Below are 25,323 nucleotides of genomic sequence, written 5' to 3'. Positions count from 1 at the left end.
TATACACCACTTGCAAGTAGTAAACAAATAAATCCTGGAAATCAAATGCACAGTATAGTGAATACAGACAATAATCCTGTATTATAATCATCAAATTTGCTAAGAGATTAGATCTTAATTATCCCACCACAAAAAAGAAATGATAATTACATGATAGGATAGAGGTGCTATCACTACAATAGCAATAATATTACAATATATAATGTATCAAATTAACATGTACAACCTTAAATTTACAGTGTTATATGTCAAAAATATTTAATTAAAAATGTACATAGCATTTGAAGTTAAAATAAACAGGCTATATTTAGATTTTATCAGCAGCTTAGAAAAATGAAAATATTTTTTTGTGTGTGTGCTCAAGGGTAAGAATTTATATGCATTTGCATTTAGCATAATATATTAAAAACATCTTTTTTTTCCTTTAAAGAAAAGAAGCAGCTTTTAAGTCCATCTTCCAAAGCCTAACTTTCAAATGAACTTTATAGTTACACTTTTATTTTATTTTATTTAAAAAAAAATTTTTTTTTTAATGTTTATTTATTTTTGAGACAGAGAGAGACAAAGCATGAACGGGGGAGGGGCAGAGAGAGAGGGAGACACAGAATCGGAAGCAGGCTCCAGGCTCAGAGCCGTCAGCCCAGAGCCCGACGCGGGGCTCGAACTCACGGACCGCGAGATCGTGACCTGAGCTGAAGTCGGATGCTCAACCGACTGAGCCACCCAGGCGCCCCTATAGTTACACTTTTAAAAAAAGTAAAAAAAAAAAAATTATTTTCAATGTTTATTGAGACATAATTGCCATAAAACATTGTGTGAGTTTAAGGTATACAACATGATGATATGAAATATGTATATACTGCAATATACTGTAATATATAGTTCCACTTTTTTTAAATGTTTTTTTTCTTTTTTTTTTTTTTTTTGAGAGAGAGAGCACAAGCAGGGGAGGGGCAGAGAGAGAGGGGGACAGAAGATCTGATGAGGGCTCTGCATTGACAGTAGTGAGCCCAATGTGGAGGCTTGAACTCATGAACTGTGAGATCGTGACCTGAACCGAAGTCAGACACGCAACAGACTGAGCCACCCAGGTGCCCCTAGTTCCACTTTTTAAAAGCCTGCTAAGTTGTACTTTCCAGTAATTCTAATACTTACGCAGGTATTATACATATAAGGAAAATGTTAATTAGTACTTGTATAGAAGTCAATTTAATATCTAAAGTTCTTAAATAGGTGAGGTGTATGCATCTATATTATGATATTCAGACATGCTCTTTTCTTCTGCTTCAAAGCACAACACAAAAGAAATCTCTCATTACCGAGTTGCCTTTTCTCCTTGTAGCTTTCTGACGAATTTTAAAGGATTTTTTCCTAAAATGTTCAGCTTGTTCATATCTTAAAAAAAAAAATAAAGTCAAACAAAAGAAACACATGTCCAATTTATCATATTTCAGGCAAATGAAAGCATTCCTTACCTAGTGTAAAGTTTTTGTTTTGTTTTTGGCTCTTAAATATAGCATAATTTCTAAAGATGACAGTCACACAGAATTAAAAATCTTTAACAAAAAACTTCATAAAACATAATCTAACAAAACAAACCTAGCTCTCCAAGTAGCTGACATTTAATACATTTTTAACTGACTTAACTCACTTCAAATCTCTAAAGGATGACCTAACTATATGAAAATCTAAAATTTTAGTTTGTTCTACCACCTTCTTCTGTATGTGCTAATTTCTGGTCAAATATAAATGTGAAATTCACAAAAAAATTGTGTGAAACAATACTTCTAGAAATTAAAAGAAAAAATTCCAGTATGTATCATTTACGATGGTACGAAGAAAATGATTTCTGATAGAGGAAAAGATGACATTCAGTGGGTGCCTAATAGATATGAGACTTTTTATTACACCAGGGACTGGTAAACTTTTTCTGTAAAGGGCTAGATAGTAAATATTTTAGGTTTTATGGGCCATGTGGTCTGTTACAAATATAAAAATCTGTTAGTGAATCATGGAAGCAGCTGTGTGGAAGTTTATGGAAGCAGTCACATAAAATGTGCCTATGTTCCAATACAACCTTATTTACAAAAAAAGGGGCCTTTTGGATTTGGCCTGTGGGCAATCGTTTGCTGCCCTGTGTTAGTAATACACTTAATATTACAAAGCCAGTCAATGAATGGGCCCAGATTTAAACCCGACTATACAACTCCAAAGTCCATGCTCTAGCCTGCACGCATCTTCAAATAGAGATGAATCTTGTGGTGCTAGTTTTCTGTTTACGCCACAAACACCCAAGACTGAGAATAATATTTGAACATGGTGGACTGAAAAGAATATAGGATAAGGAAAAGTACATAGCCACAAAACAAAGCTGAACACATAAGTACATCAAGAACTGTGACTCCCCATCATAAAACCAGAGTATTACTCATCTAAATCTTACTTATTTTGTTTCTGGTACAAAGTTGCAAGTGCCTCAAGTTCACGAGCAATATGTGGATGCTCCGCGCCGTAAGCATTTTCTGCGATTTCTAATGCTTGTTTATACAACTGTTCTGCATTGCCAAACTTCTTCCACTGCACGTACACACTCGCTAGTTGGTGGAGGGACTGAGCCACTCTTGGGTGATCTGGATCTAAAGCTGTTTCTCGAATTTCTAGAGACCTCTGCAAAGGCACCACAGCCTAGGGAAAAAAAAGGGTTCAAGGCCAGGTAAAGTGAGTGAAATACCGTTAAGAGCTGCGATGTGATCAGCACAACAAATGAAAGCTGCACTAACTCCTAGGGAGGAGAGAAGAGCACACAGGAAAAACCCACACAGTCTGTGATTCCTCGCTGAGCATACCTGACTAAGGAGGCCTAGATCCCTGAGAAATCGCCCCAGGGTTTCATAAAGATCCGCCAGGCAAATCATGTTCTCCTCGCCTTCCCAGTTTTTCTCGTGCTGCTTCAATGAATCAAAGTACTCTGCTGCCATTGCGCTTTTGTCTTTGCCAACAAACTGCCAATAACTCAGCAAGTCAGCAAAGTGTCCTCTGTTTCAACAAAAAACAGTAACTTAATGAAAATCAAACATTAAAACCCACTGTTGAGTGAAAGTGCCAGAATTCATATAAGCTACTGACGCTTTATTAGTAGGCAAGTGTAGTACAGAGAGAGGGAAAACTGTAGACTCCAACCTGCTAAGTCCACCGCTTCCTAGCTGTGTGGTCTTGAGCAGGTTGTCTGACCTCTTATACTCTGTCATCCTTATCTGCAGAAAGGGGTCACTGACACTACCTGCCTAAGGTGTTACTATAAGCAGATTATAGCACACAGCAAGTACTCCATAGTGCCGGCTGTTATCATTACTATCATTATGGTTACTCACCAGTGGAAATCTACCAGAATCCTTTCTAGACATTTCGTGATATGCAGTCAACTGCTAAATTCACCCAGATCATTATTTTAAATGATGGAAATTAGAACAGAAGAAACTAATGAAACACAGGCAACTGTCAGAATAGAAATACAAAAGTAAGCGTATTCATCTGGAGATGACATTAGTAGGATGGGAGAGCTGGCAAACTAAAGAGTAAATCTGATTTCAAAGGAATCATGATTTCAAAGGTTGGAATGGAGATCAGAAATAATTTAGGAGGTATAACAAAAAAATTTGAAAAGTTCACTTAGGAGCAAAACAAATTATGTAGCTATGTTAAGAGAAATGTCTGAGTTTCTAGGTAAGACAGTAACGTAAACTCCCATGAGGCTTAGAGGTCAGAAGCTTGATCGTGAAAAGGTGGTCTGGCCACTGGCAAATTCAAACATAACCAGAAGAGACAATACAATTTCTGAAAAGGGGTAATCCTTTCTTTAAATTTCACACCAGTCGGATTTTGTGGCAAGCTGGCCCAGAATCTGGTTTCAAGGCTATACTTTGAGATACCTGAGGGCCATGAAAGGCAGATGTCATGAACCACCTCCATGGGTGGTTTGGATTTAAACCTGCTTAAATGCAAGGGTAAGATAGAAAGGTATCTCAAGATCATTTCAGTTCTGATTTTTTAAAAACCGCAATATTCTTTTTTACTTTACCTCTTGGGAAAAGATCTCGTGGCAATTTGCAAATTGTCTTAAAATTTCTCCCAGTTTTTTTAAATTTCAGGTACCACTGAATCTGGACTTGTTTTTATAGGTTTTTTTTTTCATTATTATTTTTAATTGTGCTATGTTTTATCCCTAGCACTTGGGGATACAATAAGTACTTGTTAGGTTAATGTAATGTGCTTATTAGCAGAGCTCAGCCCATAGTACACACAGCCTTCTTTCTGCTCATCTAAATTCTACAGCAGAATCCAATTTCATCCATCTTTCCAGGCCCGCTCAGATGTTCCTCTTTGCCAGCTGCTTTCTTCTCTAAATCCCACTTTTATTACAGCATTATCTTTTTTTTGTAATTTATTTATTTTTCAAGGCATAGTTGATAAACAACTATTAATTTCAGGTGTACAGCTACTGATTTGAAATACGTATATACAGAGTTCCCCCATCCCCAGTTTCACTTTCGGCAGTTTCAGTTACCAGTGATCAACCACAGTCCAGAAGTAGATGATCCTCCTTCTGACATATCATCAGGAGGTCAATAGTAGCCTAAGGCTACATCACAAGCCTACTCTATTCACCTCACTTCATCTCATACCATGTGGGCACTGTAACATCTCACATCATCACAAGAAGGGTCAGTCAGTCCAGGAAGATATTTTGAGAGAGAGAGGGACCACATTCACATAACTTTTAGTATAGTATAACTGTTATAATTGTTCTATTTTATTATTAGTTATTGCTGTTAATATCTTACTATGCCTAACTTATAAATTAAACTTAATTAAAATTAAATTAAAATTAACCATAGGTATGTATGTGCAGGAAAAAACATAATATATATAGGGCTTGGTACTATCTGTGACTTCAGGCATCCACTGGGGGTCTTGGAACATATCCCCCATGGAAAGGGGGTATTGCAAAATGATCACCACAATAAGTCTAATTAACATCTGTCCCTATTGCATGGTTACAGAATTTCTTTTCTTGTCATGAGAACTTTTAAGACCTACTTCTTTAGCAACTTTTAAAGATGCAGTATAGTATTATTAACTATGTAGTCATCACGCTGTACATTACCTCCCCATGACTTAGTTATTTAATAACTGGAAGTCTGTGCCTTTTGACTCCTTTCACCCACTTTAACCCCTTCCCTACCCTCTGCCTCTGGCAACCACCAATTTCTTCTCTGTTTCAAGGGCATGTTTGGTTTTTGTTTTTTTTTTTTTTTTTTTGTAGATTCCAGATATAAGTGAGATCACACAGTATTTGTCTTTCTGACTTCTTTCATTTAGCAAAATGCCCTAAAGATCTGTCAGTGTTGTTGCAGATGGCAAGATTTCATTCTTTTTTATGGCTGAGTAACATTCCATTGTATGTATGTATATGAATGCGCACACACACACACACACACACACACACACATTTTCTTTATCCATTCATCTATCAATGGACACTTAGGTTGTTTCCATATCTTGGCTATTGTAAATAATGTTGCAATGGTGCACATATCTTTTCAGATTGTTGTTTTTGTTTTCTTCAGATATATACCCAGAAATGAAATTGCTGGATCATATCACAGTTCTCTTTTTAATTTTTTGAGGAACCTCATACTGTTTTCCACAGTGGCTGCATCATTTTACATTCCCACCAATAGTGCACCAGGGTTCCCTTTTCTCTATATCCTCGCCAGCATTTGTTATCTCGTCTTTTTTTTTTTTAATTTTTTTTTTTTTAACGTTTATTTATTTTTGAGACAGAGAGAGACAGAGCATGAACGGGGGAGGGTCAGAGAGAGGGAGACACAGAATCCGAAACAGGCTACAGGTTCTGAGCTGTTAGCACAGAGCCCGACGTGGGGCTCGAACTCACGGACCGCGAGATCATGACCTGAGCCGAAGTCGGACACTTAACCGACTGAGCCACCCAGGCGCCCCTCTTGTCTTCTTGATAACAGTCATTCTATAGGTGTGAGGTGATAGCTCAGTGTGGTTTTAATTTGAATTCACCCAATGATTACTGATGTTGAGCATCTTTTCATGTGCCCGTTGGCTACATGTATCTCTTTTTTTTTGAAAAATGTCTATTCAGATCCTCTGCCCATGTTTGAATCAGATTCTTGTTGTTATTGAGTTGTATGAGTTCTTAAATATTTTGAATGTTAATTCCTTTGAATATGTATGATTTGCAAATATTTTCTCTTATTCAGTAGGTTGCCTTTTCATTTTGTTTATGATTTCCTTTGCGGTGCAGAAGCTTTTTTAGTTTGATTTAGTTCCACTGGTTTATTTTGTTTTTGATGCTTTTGCTTTTTATGTCAGATTCAAGAAATCACCACCAAGACTGGCGTCAAGCAGTTACATACTATGTTTTCTAGGAGTTTTATGGCTTAAGGTCTTAAAGCTAAATTAAAAATGCCATTTTTCTTTGTTACACCGATCAATTGTTTAAATCTGTTTTTCTGGGGAAAGATGTTCTACAAATAAGTTTCTTACCTTTTATAAAGGTTTTGAGACACAAAGAGATTGAGAAGGCAATCATGTAACTTCTGTTTACTTCCCTGCTGCTGAAAAAGCCAAGGGAGTTCATCTGTACTTCTCCAAGTCACTCGGTCCCGACTGTTAGAAGGGAAGAGACAACACTCAATAATACCTTCCAACAATGATATTGCCTCAAAAGGCAAATGGTGAAGGAAGAAAAATGTATTCTCTGACTCTTTAAGTGTAATTAAAAAAAATTTTTTTTTTTTGTTTTTAGTTTGAGAGAGAGAGAGAGAGAGAGAGAATATGTGAGCAGGAGAGAGGCAGAGGGAGAGAGAGAGAGAATCTTAAGCAGGCTCCATGCTCAGCACAGGGCCTGACATGGGGCCAGATCCCATGACTCTGCGACTATGACCTGAGCCAAAATTGAGTTGGATACTCAACTGCCTGAGCCACCCAGGTGCCCCTAAATATAATCTAATACTGAGAAAATTATGTCAAAATCAGAAACTCTGTCAATGTAACTAAGAAAATAAATAAAGTGATATTAGGACCATCAATCAAACTCTCAAGGTATTTTCTTAAAATTGAACTATTTAAAAAACTCTCAATCAACCCAAATATACACACATGGATATACACAGACACACATTTTTAAACTACTAAACTGGAATAAAATGATAATAATAAAATAACCCTACACTGATTTCATGTAAATCAATTTAAATCTTCAGCATAATATTAAGAGACTGACTTACATAATAATCTTTATAGTTCTTTTGACATTACCAGACTAGGGAGAATATTTAATGTTTTTTGTAATAATTTAAAAACTTTTTTTTTATTTCAGAGAGAGAGAGAGAGTGAGTGAGCATGAATGGGGGGGAGAAGGGGCAGAGGGAAAGAGAGAGAATCACAAACAGGCTCCCTGCTCAGTGTGGAGTACAACGCAGGGCTTGATCCCATGAACTGTGAGATCATGACCTGAGCCAAAATCAAAAGCCAGACACTCAATCAACTGAGCCAACTTATTATTACCTTTTAATAATTAAATTTTTATACATTAAGTTATAAGCTAAGGAAGAGAAATAAAGACACAAAGATAAAATGTGTTACAGAAGAACTATATGGATATTTATAATACCTTAACTGCATGGTAAAATAGTTGATTAGCTTTTGCCTGTATGAAGAAATAATGGTGGGATCTTCCATGTATTCCAGTCTCACTGTTTCCCAAGCCTGGAAAAAAAATAAAAAATACTGTAGTCTATTTTCTGTTAGTCACTGAATATCTAAAAATTAATTTATAAATAGGAATTTATAATTATTTCAATTTTATAGTTGTATAATACAGATGACATAAAAATATTTTAAAATTCAGCATACATTTATGTGATAAACTGACATGAGAATAAAAATCTCCTGGAGGCACCTGAAACACAATTTAATTCAAATTTCTAGTTAGTGCAGAAATGTGGAGTGAAAAAGTACTAAAAAGGAATTTATTTAAGCAATACACAATAAAAGAGAAAGATGAGCCTATGAGATCACAAACATTTCACACCTACAAATACAATGCAGCATACTCGCATGAAAGACTTAACTTGCATTTGTATACACATAAATCAACCATGGCATTGCAGATGATAACAATTATACTAGTCAGTATTTCCTAAACACTCACTACTATGTGCTAGACATCATGTCTAGGACCTCATTAGGGTCAAGGACCATCTCAACAAATTCTCTTCACATACCCTGTAGTAAGCTGGAAAAATCTACCCACAGCTTACCGAATTTACCCAAGGTTACACAGCTGTTAAACTGTGAAGAGCTGGATTGTGAACTGAGGCATACTGACTTACTGAGTCCAAGCTCTTGAAGCGTAATTACACTAGCAATCAACAGAACATAAAATTGAAAAAAAAAAATTTTTTTTTTCTCTTTTGGAAAGAAACTACTTTGTAAAGTACTGTAGTTCCTCTTTATCCCCAGGTTCACTTTCTGCAATTTCAGTTACCCATGGCCAAATGGGGTTTAAAAGCAGACACCCTTCTGATATTATGGTCAGAAGGTCAGTAGTAGCCCAAAGTTAGGTCCCAGTGCCTATGCCACTCACCTCACTCCATCTCATCATGTAGACATTTTATAATCTCAAGAAGGGTGAGTGCAGTATAATAAGACATTTTGAGAGAGAAAGAGACAACATTCCCATAATTTTTAGTACAGTACATTGTTATAATTGTTTTGTTTTATTATTAGTTATTGTTGTTAATCTCATACTGTCCCTAAATTATAAATTAAACTTTATCATGGGTAGGCACGTGTAAGGGAAAAAACATAGTTTATATAAGGCTCAGTACTATCCTGGTTTCAGGCATTCTCTGGGGTTCTTGGAATGTGTCTCCTACAGATAAGGGGGGGCTGTTGTAATAGCCATTTCATAAAGGTACTATGTAAGAATAATATTAGCCAAATTTTACACTTAACCTAAAATCACTGCAAAAGCAATTTTGTAATGCCAAATTTAAAATTTCAACTTTGTCTTATAGTGGAAACACTTAAAATAGCATGGGATGTTGACATTTATAGTTAAAAAACCGTATTACAATAACATCTACCTGTAGATGCTGAAACTTGAGCAAGCCACAACCATAAGTCAACAAGCACATTTTGTGTAAACTGTGAATGAGGGAGGTCAAGACAGCCCAGGACAGCTCAGGGTAGAGTTCCATCAATTCTGATTCACTCACACCATTGTGACTAACATTTATGAGGCAGAGAATCTAGGTAGAGAAGTGAATTAACAATGATCACCTCTGTAAGTAACAAAAAGCCATTAAAAGGTTATTAACTTCTTATTCAAACTTATTGTTCAAATGATTTAATAAAGAAACAGATTTCTTAGAATAAAACATACTTTCCAAAAGCCATTAATCAAGAATAAGATAGTGTATATAGTAAATCTAGCATGCCAAAAATAACACACAGAAACAAGTTTCAGGACAATTAAAGCCTCAGGAAACAGATTAAAACTAATGACAAAGTTCCAATTTTGGGACAATGGTAGAAGAAAATAGTTCTTTTACTATAGATGCCTGTTAATAGAAGACAACATATAACAAAACATCTCTAAAAGTACAGTTGAACCTACGAAAAAGAAATCCCCCAGGTGCCAGAAGTGAATAGGAAAGTGAACATCAGAGGGCTAAGGGCTGGAGCTGCTGTCCCTGGGGGAGGTGGGGATCCAGGACAGGCAACCTTCCCAGTAACTCAAATGCTTGGGTTTTCACACCCACAGCGGGGATGGAAGGTGAGCCCTTAAACCCGGTAAGGGGAGGAGTTAGAACTAGAAAGCTTGCCAACACCAGGGATCCAAGAGCTGTACCCTCAGTGAAGAGGTGCATGAGAAAACACCATCCCACAGACCAACCATATATGAAAGCTTACTTTAAAGCTCTAATAGTTAAGACACCATGGCATTGGAAAGGAATGAGCAAAACTGGAACAGAAGAGCTCAGAAAACAAAGTCATGTTAATTTGTGAGTGTGATAATCAAATTAGCAGAAAAGATGTACTCCAGAAAAATGAGGGGCGCCTGGATGGCTCAGTCAGTTAAGCGTCCAAGTTCAGCTCAGGTCATGATTTCGCAGTCTGAGAGCTCGAGCCCCTCGTGGGGCTCTGTGCTGACAGCTCGGAGCCTGGAGCCTGCTTTGGATTCTGTGTCTCCCTCTCCCTCTGTCCCTCCCCCACCCATGCTCTGCCTCTCTCTTTCAAAAATAAACATTAAAAAAAAAAAATGAAAAGTTAGCTAACCATATGATAAAAGATTAAAAAGTAGATTCCTTCCTCACACAATAAACAAAAATAAATCCTCAAGATAAGGACTTACACAGGAAGAACAACACTGTAAAGTATTTTAAAGGGAAAAAAAAATACACAGGAGAACATTTTTATGATAACAAAAGATTTTTTTTTGACAATAAAAGATTTTCAAAATAAGATATAACAGGCATAGGTCATAAAATAAACTGTTGATAAATCTGACCTCATCAAAATAAAACTTTGTACAATGAATGATACCAAAAAGTTAAGACAAGAAACAAATAGGAAGAAGGAATTAATTTACAAACTGTGCAAAAAAGAGGATTTGTATTTAGCGACTCAATTAAAACTCAAGTAAAAAGGCTTGGATCAGCAAACCACATAAAAGGAGACAGGAATCACTAATAAACATGAACAGATGAAAAATCTCAATGATCATGAGGAAAATGCAAGTTTCTTGAGATACCACTTCTGGCCACAAGCACACTATGGTAGCCAGCATTCCTGTAGATGCTTGAAACATATTTAAGCACACATTTAAAAATAATTACTATTTACTTCAATTCACACATAAATGCAAACTTCTATGAGTTTATTACCCTTTACCTGTTTCATGAGTTCTTTATCCATATCATTTGCCAGGGACTCCTGGATAGATCGCAGAGCAAGTCTGTATAATGAAATAGTGTCTTGACACTGGAAACACTGATGAAGGATTTTATCTAAATTGCCTGCTCTCCCAGCACTGTTGGAATTGAGAATAGGTTTAATTTCTTACAGACAGCCAACATCTGTGAAAAATCTAGGGTAGATAAAAACAACGTGGTCTCTATTTTTTATACTTCAACTGATTAACAGGAATTCAATAAAACATGATATAGGAAAATGGTAGTTTTATGGGGCTGCCAGCATCATCAAGTTTATTTTAGTATACAGTTTAACTCGATGCAGTAAACACGTGCTGGGGACTTACTATATGTCAAGCAATTACTGCACATTATGGAACACAGAAATGAGTAAGACAGGCTACCTACATACAGGAAGCAGGAAAAGAATTATAAGTAAGTGTTATTAGTTAGCGATGCAAATTAAATTTGTTTAGAGCCAGGATTCAGAAAATATCAGGCTAAGAAAATCGGAAAATAGGGTGGTTTTAAAATATTACACAATATTTACCAATAGTTTCTTTTTTCAATATGAAGATATAGAGAGAGAAGAAGAAAAAAAAGGTCTAGAGTCTAATCAGACCTTCTAAAGGTCTAATTTGAGATTTCTTTCTAAGTCAGCATGAAGCCATTTGAGATTTCTTTCTAAGTCAGCATGACTGTACATAAACTTTGCTTAAACCAAAAGCCTGATTTATGGCTCACAAAATATTCATTGTACCTTGCCTTATAAACAAGTAGCCTAAAGGAAAGCCATCTTGTCCTTAAGATGTCAATCAATGCTCCTACACTCTGCATTCTGACATTAAAACTCATGATTCCTACCTATGTTAATCCATAATTTTTTGAGCTTTCACAAGATGCAAAAACAGTATATAACCCTGTAAAAACTGTTCATTCTTCAGAGCACTTTCTTTCCTGTGAAGATCATGTTTCCTAGGGAAGGTGTCCTACTGCGGGCTCGAATAAAACTCTCTTCAGGCACCTAGGTGGCTCAGTTGGTTAAGTGCCGGACTCTTGATTTCGGCTCAGGTTATGACTCATGGTTCGTGAGTGGTTCATGAGTTCGAGCCCCACATCAGGTTTTGTGCTCAGAGCGTGGAGCCTGCTTTGGATCCTCTGTCTCTCTCTCTCTGTCCCTCCCAACTTGTTCTCTCTCAAAAATAAATAAATGTTAAACTTTAAGAGATTCTAAAAGGTTTGTTCATCTTGTGTCAACACTCTTAAAATAGCTAAATTCAGTAAATGTTATGAAATGTGTGCAAAGGGACTCACACTCTTGAACCATACTTCTGCAAGCTGTTGATGTTCACAGTGGCCAGATGGACTGCCAAAACTGAAAACAGTGGGAATATCATGGGCAATTCAAAATTTTAGAAGATGTTTTCGTTTCCAATTTGGTGCTCAAGATGGGAATGTGGAATTAAGAGACATGAGTACCAGGGGCACCTGGGTGGCTCAGTTAAGCATCTGACTTTGGCTCAGGTCATGATCTCATGGTGTGTGAGTTCGAGCCCCACACTGGGCTCCTTGTGGAGCATGGAGCCTCCTTGAGAACCTCTCTCTCTCACCCTCTCTCGCTGCCCCTCTCCCACCCATGCTTTCTCTCTCTCAAATAAACATTAAAAAAAAGAGAGAGAGAAGAGTACTAGATTCAGTGTCTAGAATATGAGTTGTACTAGGATTACCATCTATTGTGATGATCATCAGAACCGTATTCATCTTTTTTACCTCTGGTTGTGAAGAGTTGAAGTAAGTTGAGACTGTACTGAAGAAGAAATGTAGTTACACTTTGTAAGGCTTACCTAAAGGGAAATGACTAATGGATATCATGGATATTTGTTTTTTAAAAATTTTTTTAATGTTTATTTAAGTTTGAGAGATAGAGACAGAGAGAGGGAGGGAGAGAGAGAGAGAGAGAGAGAGAGAGAGAGAGAGAGAGAAACAGAGCACGAGCCAGGGAGGGGCAGAGAGAGGGAGACACAGAATGTGAAGCAGGCACCAGGCGCTGAGCTGTCAGCACAAAGCCTGACACGGGGCTTGAACTCATGAGCTGTGAGATCATGACCTGAGCCAAAGTCGGACGCATAACTGACTGAGCCACCCAGGTGCTTCAACTAATGAATATCTGATATAGAAGAATCCATTTTAGGATGAAAGGTTTATCAGGATTTTAGAACACAGACAATGAAAAATTCCTACATACCTACCTACTAATATTTAAGGATACCTGAAATAACATTTGTTTTCCTCAGTTGCCTGTCATTTTCCCAAAGCTAGGGGCCTCAAGCAAGTGACAAGAAACACTCATGGACCCCAAATAAGAGCAAAGATGGCCTTCTGTGGCAACCCCCAGTAGGGATACGGTAAGCGTGATGAAAATTAGACAACTATATCCAACAAGTTATTATAATTCATGGGCTATCATCCATCTGCAGTCGCGAGTCACATTCTCACAGGGTGTTAGTGTCTCTGTTAGAATCAACAGAATCTGATATGAGTGGCACAAGAGATTGTCGCAGTGATCAGCTCTCGGTTTCCCAAGACAAGGAAGCAGTCTGCGGCAAACACAAGACATGCAGTTCATGTAAGCTCGCCACCACTTACCGCGCCATCACTTTGCCGAAAAGGGTGACATAAAGGGCATTGCAGGTTGTAGCAGAACGACAGTGTCGCTCTAGCTTCTTCTCCTGTACCAGTTTACCAAAACACAAAACAGACAAACAAAAACAAAACCACCCTGGAATTAAGCGGTCTTTACTATGGAGCCGTCAACAAATATCCCTGGCAGAAATGACATGGCTCCTGCCATCAGTGGCATCACTGCCATATGGTGGGGGACCGCAGATGTGGTTGGAATGCATATGTTCTTCTGCCTTTAAAAACACCTGGTTAATAAAGTAAAACTTAAGCCCCAAAAGGTTTTTATTGCTCCTTCTATATTTGTTAAAGAGCAAATGCATTTAACAATTATTAGACTCCAATTTCTCTTAACACAATAGAGAGTTCCTACATTGAATTTTAAGTCTCATATAAGGTGTCTTATAGGACAGTCGATAGAGAGTAAAAGAGCAGTAAAATTAAAAACACTTACCTGCTCTTTACTCAATTTAATGTCCATAGAGCGGCATTCTGCAATTATAATAGATTTTGCATCCTTTGGATTTAGAGGATCAAGATGAAGTGTAGGCCACAACCTTTTATTTAAAGGAAAAAAAATGAAATTCTCTTCTAATACAACTAAAGCTGTAATCTACCCAAACACAAGTCAAAATCCATTACAAGAATTAATTTTTTAAATTTATTTTTATTTTATTTTTTAAAAGATTGATTTTAACTTTTTTTTTTTTTAACGTTTATTTATTTTTTTTTTGAGACAGGGAGAGACAGCATGAACGGGGGAGGGTCAGAGAGAAAGGAAGACACAGAATCTGAAACAGGCTCCAGGCTCTGAGCTGTCAGCACAGAGCCCGACGTGGGGCTCAAACTCACGGACCGCGAGATCATTACCTGAGCCGAAGTCGGATGCTTAACCGACTGAGCCACCCAGGCGCCCCAAGAGTTAATTTTTTATATTGCCTTTGTAATACCAGCAAAACTAATCTCTGTTAATCTTATTAGGTAATATTTGATTCTTTTCTAACATGCGTATCATTAGTTTCAGCAATTAATCCCAACAAAGACTTCTATTTTTTAATTATTATTATTGTTTTCATGTTTATTTTTGAGAGAGAGAGAAGAGAGGCAGAGCGCAAGCAGGGGAGGGACAGAGAGAGAGGGAGACACAGAATCCAAAGCAGGCTCCAGGCTCTGAGCTGTGAGTACGAGCCCGATGTGGGGCTCGAGCTCATAAACCATGAGATAATGACCCGAGCTGAAGTCGGACGCTTAACCGACTGAACCACCCAGGCGACCCCAACAAGACTTTTAAATAGTGTATACATTAGGCAGCAAAGTGGTAGAACACTTCCAGCTCTATGTTCTATACTATTAATAAAACTAAACATAGGTATTGTATTCGTGCCTATGAAGATAGTACAAGATAGCGTTTGTCCACAAATTACTCGTAATCCGATTGGAATTTAATCATCCTGCAACATGCATTCTCAATGCAACATGCATTCTCAATTTTCTCATCTGTAAATTTAACTGCCTGCTAGCCATCACTACTTGGAGCTACACCTGGCAACTCAAATCAACCATGTCCAAAAACGAAACTTCTAACCTTTCCTCCACAAACCTTCCCATCCTTTTTGTTCCCCATTTCAGTTCACAGAGCCACAATTTACTTGATTTCCCAAGTCAGAAACTTGGGGGCCGTTCAGCTTTCCCCTCCTTGACATCCCAGATCTAGCCTCCCACCAAATCCTATAGATTGTATCTTTCTCTTGAATTCATCCACTTCTCCCTATCCTCACTGCCACTTATATGAAAAACATAAAAACACAAACACATATCTTTTAAAACCTTTCCTTGTTTGTACTTAAGACACTTCAGTAATCTGAAAGAGCTAAAGTTAGGTCATACCTCCATGCTGGAGGGCATGTTTCCACATTCACAGAAACAATTACTCTTACATTCACTGGCAGTGGATCTATCAGCCATTTCATGTGTTTTTCCACTTGCTTAAAATATAAAAACAAAATTCATTCTATTAATTCAAAATATTTCAAAACAACCCATAATAGCTCCCCAAGTAAAATGAAATTCTCATTACATCTCTCATTATTATCGAGGATAAAATCTTTTTTTTTTTTGGATGATTTATCTCAGAATATTAAAAGACAAGTGGCAAAATACTATTATTACTGACACAAGTTCTGGACACTTAAGGAAATGTCCAGGCCCTAAAAGTATGTCAAAACAAACAAATCTGTTAATTGGTGAATTCAATTGGTCTTTCCAATAAAATACTAGTGTCTACTGGCATAAAGAACATTTTTTATCCACATGCTTCCTCCCTAGAAATTAAGCAGAAATAACAGAACCAACATCAACATTTTCTTCTCATAAACATATTTAAATGCCTACTATAGCCATTACTGATATTTTTGTTTCTTTCTGAGAGTATCATTAGGTTACAAAGTGAAAACAGTACCTGAACTTGATCTATAGAATCAATAATGATGATGATACTGCCTTGATGACGGGCAGAGAGTTTTTCTAGCCAACGTGGAAATTCTTCTAGAAGCTTAGCAGGATCCAGTGTCAGAGCAGATACTGACCAAGAGTGCTGCATCAACTACAAGATGAAAACACATACAAATTAAAGTAGTTGCACGTTATCACAGTTGGTGGGAAATTTCTATCCCTACTTTTTAAACCAAACTTGAGTAACCAAGAGGACCCAACTGCATCGAGTATTATTTTTAACTTTCTACAAATACAAAACAAATGGGTAATATTGAAAATTGAAAATTATTGGGTACTTGGCCCCAACGATTTCTGATCCTAAATAAAAATTCTGATAGTTCTGTGGGGCGCCTGGGTGGCTCAGTCAGTTGAGTATCATCTCTTGATTTTGGCTCAGGTTATGGCCTTATGCTTCTGTTCACGAGATCAAGCTGCATGTCAGGCTCTGGGCTGATAGCATGGAGCCTGCTTGGGTTTCTCTTTCTCCCTCTCTCTCTCAAAATAAATAAATAAACATCAAAAAAATTCTGGTAATTCCAAATCATGCCATATTATACCTTTAGAGTTAGCCGTTTAATAATCAATGAAGGCTCTGAGCTGGTTGACATGGGCCTTCCCACAAAATGAGAAAGAATTAGCGTGTTAGGGGAATTCTTCTGTTGCAACTGAATCCTGAAAGAAAAAGACCTTTTATAAGACTGATAAAACTCATTTGTTATCAATACAAAAAAGAATTCACAATGCATTAAACATCAAATGCTACCTAGCTCTCAGCAATCACCTATCAGTCACTTTTGAATAAACATGGGAGATTTCCATCTTTATTCCACTTTTAGATTGTTTTAAATAAACCTTTAAAAATTATAGGTTCATTTTAATTAAAAATTGATATTAAATAATGGAAACCAACATAGTGTACACTTGAAGTTAAAGTATTAGTGAAATGAGCATTAACCTTTAACTAAAAATATATTAGAGGAAAAAAGGAAGCTTCTTTGCTAGGTAGAAAAATATTATTTTCTAAAAAAATATTATTTTCCACTAAATAAAAGGGCAGTAAAAAGGAAACAACACATGCTAATTCTTCAATGTAAATCATAATTATGAAAGAAAATATTCTAATTGTTTTTAAATAATAGGAACTAAAATGAAGGTAAAAGAGAGTTTATCAGCGTCTATAACCCTTAGTCCCTAATTTGAAGAATGACTTTACATTCATAATACAAGTCATCCTTTATTTTGTTTTTTTTTTTTAACGTTTATTTATTTTTGAGACAGAGAGAGACAGAGCATGAACGGGGGAGGGGCAGAGAGAGAGGGAGACACAGAATCGGAAGCAGGCTCCAGGCTCTGAGCCATCAGCCCAGAGCCCGATGCGGGGCTCGAACTCACGGACTGCAAGATCGTGACCTGAGCTGAAGTCGGACGCTTAACCGACTGAGCTGCCAAGGCACCCCAAGTCATCCTTTATTTTGATGTACTTTATGACTTATTTCACTCTAAACAGTCTTTGTCTTATTTGAAATATTAAAATCCCAATGAAACTTTTAAGATGAAGCTGATAACTGAAAACAAAGGCACATCCCCTGTAGAATTCACCTAATTCTATTCCACACTGACCACTCCCTCACACAGCACGTGCTTGGCTGTGACCCACATAATTAATATAAACAATCACAAATGCTCAAATTTCCAATTCCTTTCTCATTCTGTATTCTAACATCCAAATTGTACACACTTCGGGGCATGAATCTATTATTTTATACGTTTTTGCTTTTTTTAATGTTTAGTACAGACCATGCAGGAAGGCAGGCAGGCAATAATACATTTTGTTGAATGAGTTCAGTAATTCGAATGATGACAATGGTAACAATGTAATTGTACTGCATCATACCACTTTGATAAAAGAAGGGACTTTCCAGAACCTGGTCCTCCAGATACAAGAAGGGGTGGAATTGGTGCTGGTGCCGCCACTAGATCATTAAGCCGTTGGTAATACTAGAAACAAAAATGAATTTAAATTGCAAGGAAGCATACACCTCTTATAATACTAGAGTCAACTTCTGATCATGCTCTGAAATCATTAGAGAAAAGCTGCATGAGAAAATGAAATCTACTTTTAGTCAACAGGATCCTCATAATTGCTTATTTTTATGGCTGGTTAAATATGCCCAAAATAGTAAACTAAGAATGAGTCCCAATTTTTTCTACACATAGTGCTGCTATAAATTAACGGATGAGAGACAACACTTAAGATCCCCATTGGGTTTTACAACATTCAGATTTTGCAGAATGCTGCAGGAAGGCCAATGTTTTATCCTGTATTCCCTAAACCACAGAAAGTATCACAGAAGGCTTTGAGGGAGTCAGCAGGCATCCTCAGTCTGCTGGTCAGAAGAACACCATCCTACACACCCCCACAGTTTCCAGGGATTTCTGAAAATGGGTCTGAACAAGAGCAGTTTTGTGTGGGCCCTTTATCTGAGTCTCCCAACCTGCCACGGAGAATCAGGTTAGGACAGACTGCCTACCTGAGATCTTTCTGAAATTAAGTGAGCTCTCGGCAAAGTCCAAGAACCCATATATCTCAGGCTTTCCCCAGACACTAAAAAGTTGTTCAGAGATAAAAAGGCCACACTCAGAAAACCAAAATACCTCAGTATTTACTGGGGACTTGGCAAAGTTATCTTGGGGGTTGAGATGTTATTAAATGTACCAGTGGTCTAAATGACAGCAGATAAGGAATTAAAAGAATTTGTAATAAGTAGCTTGTGGTTAGCTTTAGGGAAGCAGACATTTCTAACAACTACAAGTTACTATTTGGTATAGTTTTTCAATCAATTTTTGTTTGCCATATTATGAACACAGAATATATTCCCCAGGAACTCAAATTATTCTGATAGCAATGGTGCGTCTCAAAAAGCAAAAGACTTCATTGATTTAGAACCCTGTAAATCCTAACAACTTAGTTCATGTTCCCACATAAAGCCCATTTATAAAACCATGGTTCCCAAGTTCAGACTACTTGCCATAGAAGAAAGAGCATAGGATTAGGAGCCAGAAGATCTAGGTTCAAATCCCAGATCTGCAGTCTACTCCATGTGTGTGCTCTCTTAGGCAAACTGTAACATGAACTTTAGGTTCTTCAATTATGAAATAATGATAGCAATACCTCTCTTATAAAATAGCATATTTTATATGCTATATAGTTACATTCATCATGTGCCAGGTACTGTGCCAAGTGGTCGACGTGCTTTACCTGGCTGAGTCCTCCCAACAACCCTGTCAGGTAGGTAAACTACTAAATCTCATTTTACAGACAAGGAAGTCAAAGGTCAGAGCTTAGTAATGATCACAATCCAGAGTTAGGAAATGGTGGAACCAGGACATAAACACAGACAGTCTCAATTATAAAATTTCTATGCAAATACTGCTGCTAGTGACAGCTAGGATAATATTCTTTAAAACATTCATTCTTACATTAATTTTTAAATATTATTAATTTTTTTGAATTTGGACATAGATTGTGTACTTCAAGTTCCATTAATTTGTTTAGATATCTGTGGATACTAATGAACTGATCAGCCTATTGCATTAACTACTGTGCTGTTTCCTGAATGTTTGACATTTTGATTCCTCCAAGCCTTGGAAGAATAGAGAGCCTTACGAGTTTTATCAAGTTTCTTAGCTATCCTAAGCTTGGTTTGGTGAACTTCAGATGGTAGCATAAAGCACATGTAGTTGATAAGTCCTCATCTGTAACTAAAAATGTTTGATGTTCATAAATATAGTTGAACCTCACTTTTCTTTCATATGATACAAAGTTAAGCAAATGCCTCAGTATGGATAATCAAGCCACGAGGACAATTATGAACTAACAATTATGAACCTTGACTATATTTAGGTAAAACCACAATCATAACAGAGTCTTAAGTGGTGACTGATCTTTGTTGGAACAATACTCCAAATGCTCACTTTGTCAAATCCCAATTCGTGGGCTGAATTTGAAGCCTGTTGGAAAGTTTCCATTTGCTCTTGTTCATCATGTATGTCCCACAGAACATCACCAAAATCATCTTCTTCTGGAATAGAATCTTCACTGCCCAAATCCTTAGTCTCCATGTCTGTGTTCTCAAAGCCCAGGATGTCCTGAACACCAAGAGCAAGCACACGAAAGTGAACAAAGAACTTAAACATCTTGTAGCAGTGTTAGCACACAGGCCTAAGGTGGTCTTCACTTACTGAGGGGGACAAGTCCAAACCTATGGCCTTCGTATACTACCAACAAGAATAAATATAAAACCATAAAAAAACATGAGTTTAAAAATAAAGAAATATTAAAATGATAAACACAAAGATCTTTCTCTTTTATTAAAAATAGAAGGGCATTTGGGGCCCCCAACTGGCTCAGTCAGTAGAGCATGTGACTCTTGATTCTGGGGTCATGGGTTCAAGCCCCACACTGGGTGCAGAGCCCCACACTGGGTGCATATCTGGGTGCAGATATGTTGTTCCTCAAACAGTAAAGATGGCAAATATGTCCACTTTCCTTTGCTGCCATTTATTCTGCTCAATTAATTTTATTTAACTGTGGTCCTAAAATTCACAAGATTGTTGAGAAGATAAAAATTGATGTCAATTTTTATACTAAAGAACACTGTACAAAATGTGTTGCCAGAAGTCATATCATTATATTCTCAAGCTCATTCTTTTTCTCTGATAACAAATCTCCATACTTTTAATACAAATTAATTAGAAAAAGTAATCTAATCCCTAACTTCCCAAATAGAATCCCAGGTCCCTGCAGGGGTGTCCGCAGGTATGGGCAACTGCAGGCTAAACGTGGTACATCTTTCTATTGCGCCCATTTTACTTTAAGGGTGTGGGTTCTTTAAGGGTTCTTTTTCTTTTTATTCTCATTACTAGCATCGCATTTATTTATTTATTTATTTATTTATTTATTTATTTATTTTTAATGTTTATTTTTTTTGAGAGAGAGAGATAGAGCATGAGCAGGGGAGGAGCAGAGAGAGACGGAGACATAGAACCTGAAGCAGTCTCTAGACTGAGCTGTCAGCACAGAGCCCGACGTGGGGTTCAAACTCATGAACTGAGAGATCATGACCTGAGCTGAAGTCGGACACTTAACCAACTGAGCCACACAGGTGCCCCTCATTACTAGCATTTTAGAGGATATATAATTTAAAATAATTTTTTATATTAAAAATAAACACAGGTATAACATTAAGCAGAATATAGAACTCACATAAATTTACAAGTTAATACTTGAGATATCACAGACACTTTCAGCCCGAGACACTTACTATGATCCATGACCTCAGACTCTTAGAGATATGATTTCACCCCTTTGTGTTGTAGGGATAATGTAGTGGATAAATTTGAAAAAGGTTTTTCTAATTTATAAAAGTTCAAGGTGCACACAAAACCTTGAATAAGATAAACATCTTCCCTCAAATACTTATACTTTTCACCTGGCACTTTTGCAATCTACTGTACACTTATCAGGTATTGAGGCATCAAATAGCTTTGTGAAACAAATGACAGATAAAGATACATGGTACTTGGGGCGCCTGGGTGGCTCAGTTGGTTAAGCATCTGACTCTTGGTTTTGGCTCAGGTCATGATTTCGCAGTTCGTGGGTTTTAGCTCTACATTGCGCTCTGTACTGGCAGTGCAGAGCCTGCTTGGGATTCTCTCTCTCTGCCCCTCCCCTGCTCATGTGCTCTCTCTATCAAAATAAATAAATAAACTTAAAACAATAATTTAAAAAAATACATAGTACTAGTAATACGATGACAATACCACAGGATAGACAACCACCAGAAACAGTGGCACTTTCCCAGGTATTATTTTCTCCCCCCCCTCCCCAGGTATTATTTTCAAAAACACAAATAAGTTGTTTTCATTGGAAGACCCAACTTTATGGAAAACAGTCTTAGAAAGAAAAATTTTTTTTAACTAGGCTCTACACCCAACATGGGACTCCAACCCACAATTCTGAGATCAAGAGTTGCATGCTCTTCTGAGCAAGCCAGCCAGGCGCCCCTTAGAATATTTTAGATAAAATCTTACAAGGAATGCATATTTTTACCTGTTTAATAATCTTTTCCACATAAATATAAATTTTATATACTCCTTCTGTAGGATCTCCAGAGTGATCAATGATCTGGAAAAAAGAAAAAAGTTCAACAACAACATGAAAAAAACAATAACAGGAGGAGGTGGTGATGGTAAATACTTCTATAGAAGTTATATGTCAGGGATTATCCTATGTAATACTTTACATATTAGTTCATCTGTCCTCACAACAATCCAATGAGAGAGACACTATTATATTTTTTTTTTCAAGAACAGAATTTAGTGATTCATCACTCACATAACACAGTGCTCATTGCAACCTCATTACCTCTCACCCCTTTAGCCCTTTCCCCCACCCAACACCCTGCCAGCAACTCTCAAATTGTTCTCTGTACTTCAGAATCTCTTATGGTTTGTTTCCCTGTTTTTATATTATTTTTGCTACCCTTCCCTTATGCTCATCTGTTTTGTATCTTAAATTCCACATATGAGTGAAATCATAGGGTATTTTGTCTTTATCTGACGGACTTATTTTGCTTAGCATAATACACTCTAGCTCCATCCACAATGTTGCAAACAGATGCAAGATTTAATTTTTTGATCACGGAGTAATATCCCATTATATATATATATACATATATACCACATCTTCTTTATCCATTCATCAGTTGATGGACATTTGGGCTATTGTCGGTAGTGCTGGTATAAATATTGCGGTGCACGTACCCCTTCAAATCAGCACTCCTGTATCCTCTAGATAAGGTATTTACCTAATAGTGTGCAATTGCTGGGTCATAGGGTAGTTTCTATTTTTAATTTTTTGAGGAACCTCCTTACTGTTTTCCAGAGTGGTTGCACCAGTTTGTGCAAAAGGGTTCCTTTTTCTCTACATCCTTGCTTTAGCTATTAGGGGGTCTTTTCTGGTTCCATACAAATTTTAGGATTGTTTGTTCTAGCTCTGCAAAGAACACTTGTTATTTTGATAGGAATTGCATCGAATATGTAGATTGCTTTGGGTAGTATTGACATTTTAACAATATTTGTTCTTCCAATCCACGAGCACGGAATGTTTTTCCATTTTGTGTGTGGGTGTGTCTTCTTTAATTTCTTTCACAACCTTTCTATAGTTTTCAATGTATAGATTTTTCACCCTTTGGTTAGGTTTATTCCTAGGTATTTTATGGTTTTGGTGCAATCGTAAATGGGATTGATTCCTTGGTTTCTCTTTCTGCTGCTTCATTATTGGTGTATAGAAATGCAACCATGGGGCACCTGGGTGGCTCAGTCGGTTGAGCGTCTGACTTCAGCTCAGGTCATGATCTCATGGTTCGTGGGTTCAAGGTTGGCATCAGGCCGCTGATGTTAGCACAAAGCCCGCTTCAGATCCTCTGTGGCCCTCTCCCTCTGCCCCTCCCCCACTTGTGCTGTCTCTCCCAAAATAAATAAACTTAAAAAAAAGAAATGCAACCAATTTCTGCACAGTGATTTTATATCCTGCATCTTTGCTAAATTCGTGTATCAATTCTACCAGGTTTTTTGTGGAGTCTTTTGGGTTTTCCACATAGAGTATCACTGTCTGCGAAGAGTGAAAGTTTGACTTCCTCCTTGCTGATTTGGATGCCTTTTATTTCTTTGCGTCGTCTGACTGCTGAGGCTAGGACTTCCAACACTATGTTGAATATCAGTGGTGAGAGTGGACATCCTCAGATCAATTTCCTAGGTGTTCAAAGGGTTTGGTGCTGATCTAGCTGCAATTCAGGGATAAGACAAACTCAGGGTCTCCATGGTGGTCCACTATCTTCAGACACAATTACTTTTAATTTTTTTTTTTTTTAAGAGAAAGGGCGTGCCCAAGAGGGGGAGGGGCAAAGGAGAGGGAGGGACAGAATCTCAAGCAGGCTCCATGCCCTACATGGAGCTCAATCATGTGAGATCATGACCTGAGCTGAAATCAAGACTTGGACACTTAACTGACTGAGCCACCAGGTGGTATTGTTAATACTTCAATTTCACAGAAGAGGAAACGGAGGCAAGTTATGCAAACTGTTGGAGGTCACACAAGGGGATTTATTGTGAACAATGGGAACAGTGTTGCAATAAAACAAAAAATACACTTTTTTCACTTACTTATCCAAATTCTTATATACATCCATACCACTCAAAATATATGACCTTCAAAATACATCAAAATCAATTTTTATAATAAGACTATAATTCTATAAAACAAAAAAGCAAAATGGTATTCTGCTATATAAAACAGTAGTCTTCTGAGTTTTCTGAAAGAAGAATGCCCTACCTATAAAGAACATGTGTGTTGCTAGTAAATGATTATTGGATAAAATTAGAGTAGGGCAATGGTTTTACGAAGCACATCAAGTGAACCAGAATGGAAGTTTATCCTATGTTTCCATTTATAATCATGGTAGACAGATCTTATTTTACTCCTATTTTATAAAATAAATTCATCCCTCTAGCGTATTAATTTTAAAAATCAATTTACAAATAGAATAGAGATCTGAAAGAAAAGTCAGTATCATTCCTCTTAGGATCTAGTGGACTAAGCTCATACTAATGTAATTAAAGCAAATAATGAAATGGTTCTGGAGATTATAACAAAATACACTATTTTGTGTTGGGCTCTTTAATGTTACATTGGGCTCAAGCTTTTTCAATACTAAATGATGTAAAAAAAAATGCTTGTGTTCACATTCGATCTTATTTCTTGAATGGGCACAGAGAAATAAAAACAATGTCAAAATCCAAGTTGTTTTCAACTATATTCTTTTTTTTTTTAAGACTTTATTTTTAAGTAATCTTTATACCCATTGTGGGGCTTGAATTCACAACCCTGAGATCAAGAGTTGCATGCTCTACTGACTGAGCCTGCCAGGTGCCCCTCAACTGTATTCTTAACACAACTGTAAGAATTTTTAAGTTATCTCAGTGTGCAGTAAGGCAAAGCCTGTAATCTCTATTCTAAATATTATCCCACCATGCATCTAAGAATGGTCAAATCTCTCATACTCTTATTCACTGT

General features: G+C 37.0%; 1 protein-coding gene across 5 annotated transcripts in view; it reads right to left on the bottom strand.

Annotated features, from left to right (window-relative positions):
• NPHP3 (nephrocystin 3) overlaps positions 1–25,323 on the bottom strand; it is a 42,845-nt gene that overhangs the window by 4,988 nt on the left and 12,534 nt on the right. For 4 of the 5 annotated variants that reach the window (XM_042903034.1, XM_042903033.1, XM_042903036.1 and 1 more), the window contains exons 8-22: positions 22,300–22,374; positions 20,163–20,336; positions 18,082–18,185; positions 16,745–16,859; positions 16,153–16,296; positions 15,582–15,679; positions 14,149–14,251; positions 13,662–13,744; positions 10,996–11,134; positions 9,186–9,350; positions 7,709–7,803; positions 6,580–6,702; positions 2,847–3,036; positions 2,444–2,685; positions 1,320–1,395 (exon numbers count right to left, since the gene is read on the bottom strand). In XM_042903034.1, coding sequence (XP_042758968.1) covers positions 1,320–1,395; positions 2,444–2,685; positions 2,847–3,036; positions 6,580–6,702; positions 7,709–7,803; positions 9,186–9,350; positions 10,996–11,134; positions 13,662–13,744; positions 14,149–14,251; positions 15,582–15,679; positions 16,153–16,296; positions 16,745–16,859; positions 18,082–18,185; positions 20,163–20,336; positions 22,300–22,374 — 1,926 coding nt within the window. The remainder of the gene's footprint in view (positions 1–1,319; positions 1,396–2,443; positions 2,686–2,846; positions 3,037–6,579; positions 6,703–7,708; positions 7,804–9,185; positions 9,351–10,995; positions 11,135–13,661; positions 13,745–14,148; positions 14,252–15,581; positions 15,680–16,152; positions 16,297–16,744; positions 16,860–18,081; positions 18,186–20,162; positions 20,337–22,299; positions 22,375–25,323) is intronic. The other variant, XM_042903035.1, reaches the window with a different exon arrangement.

Source organism: Panthera leo, chromosome C2 (assembly GCF_018350215.1).
Source record: "Panthera leo isolate Ple1 chromosome C2, P.leo_Ple1_pat1.1, whole genome shotgun sequence".
NCBI lineage: Eukaryota > Metazoa > Chordata > Mammalia > Carnivora > Felidae > Panthera > Panthera leo.
This window is presented reverse-complemented; position numbering and strand designations above follow the sequence as displayed.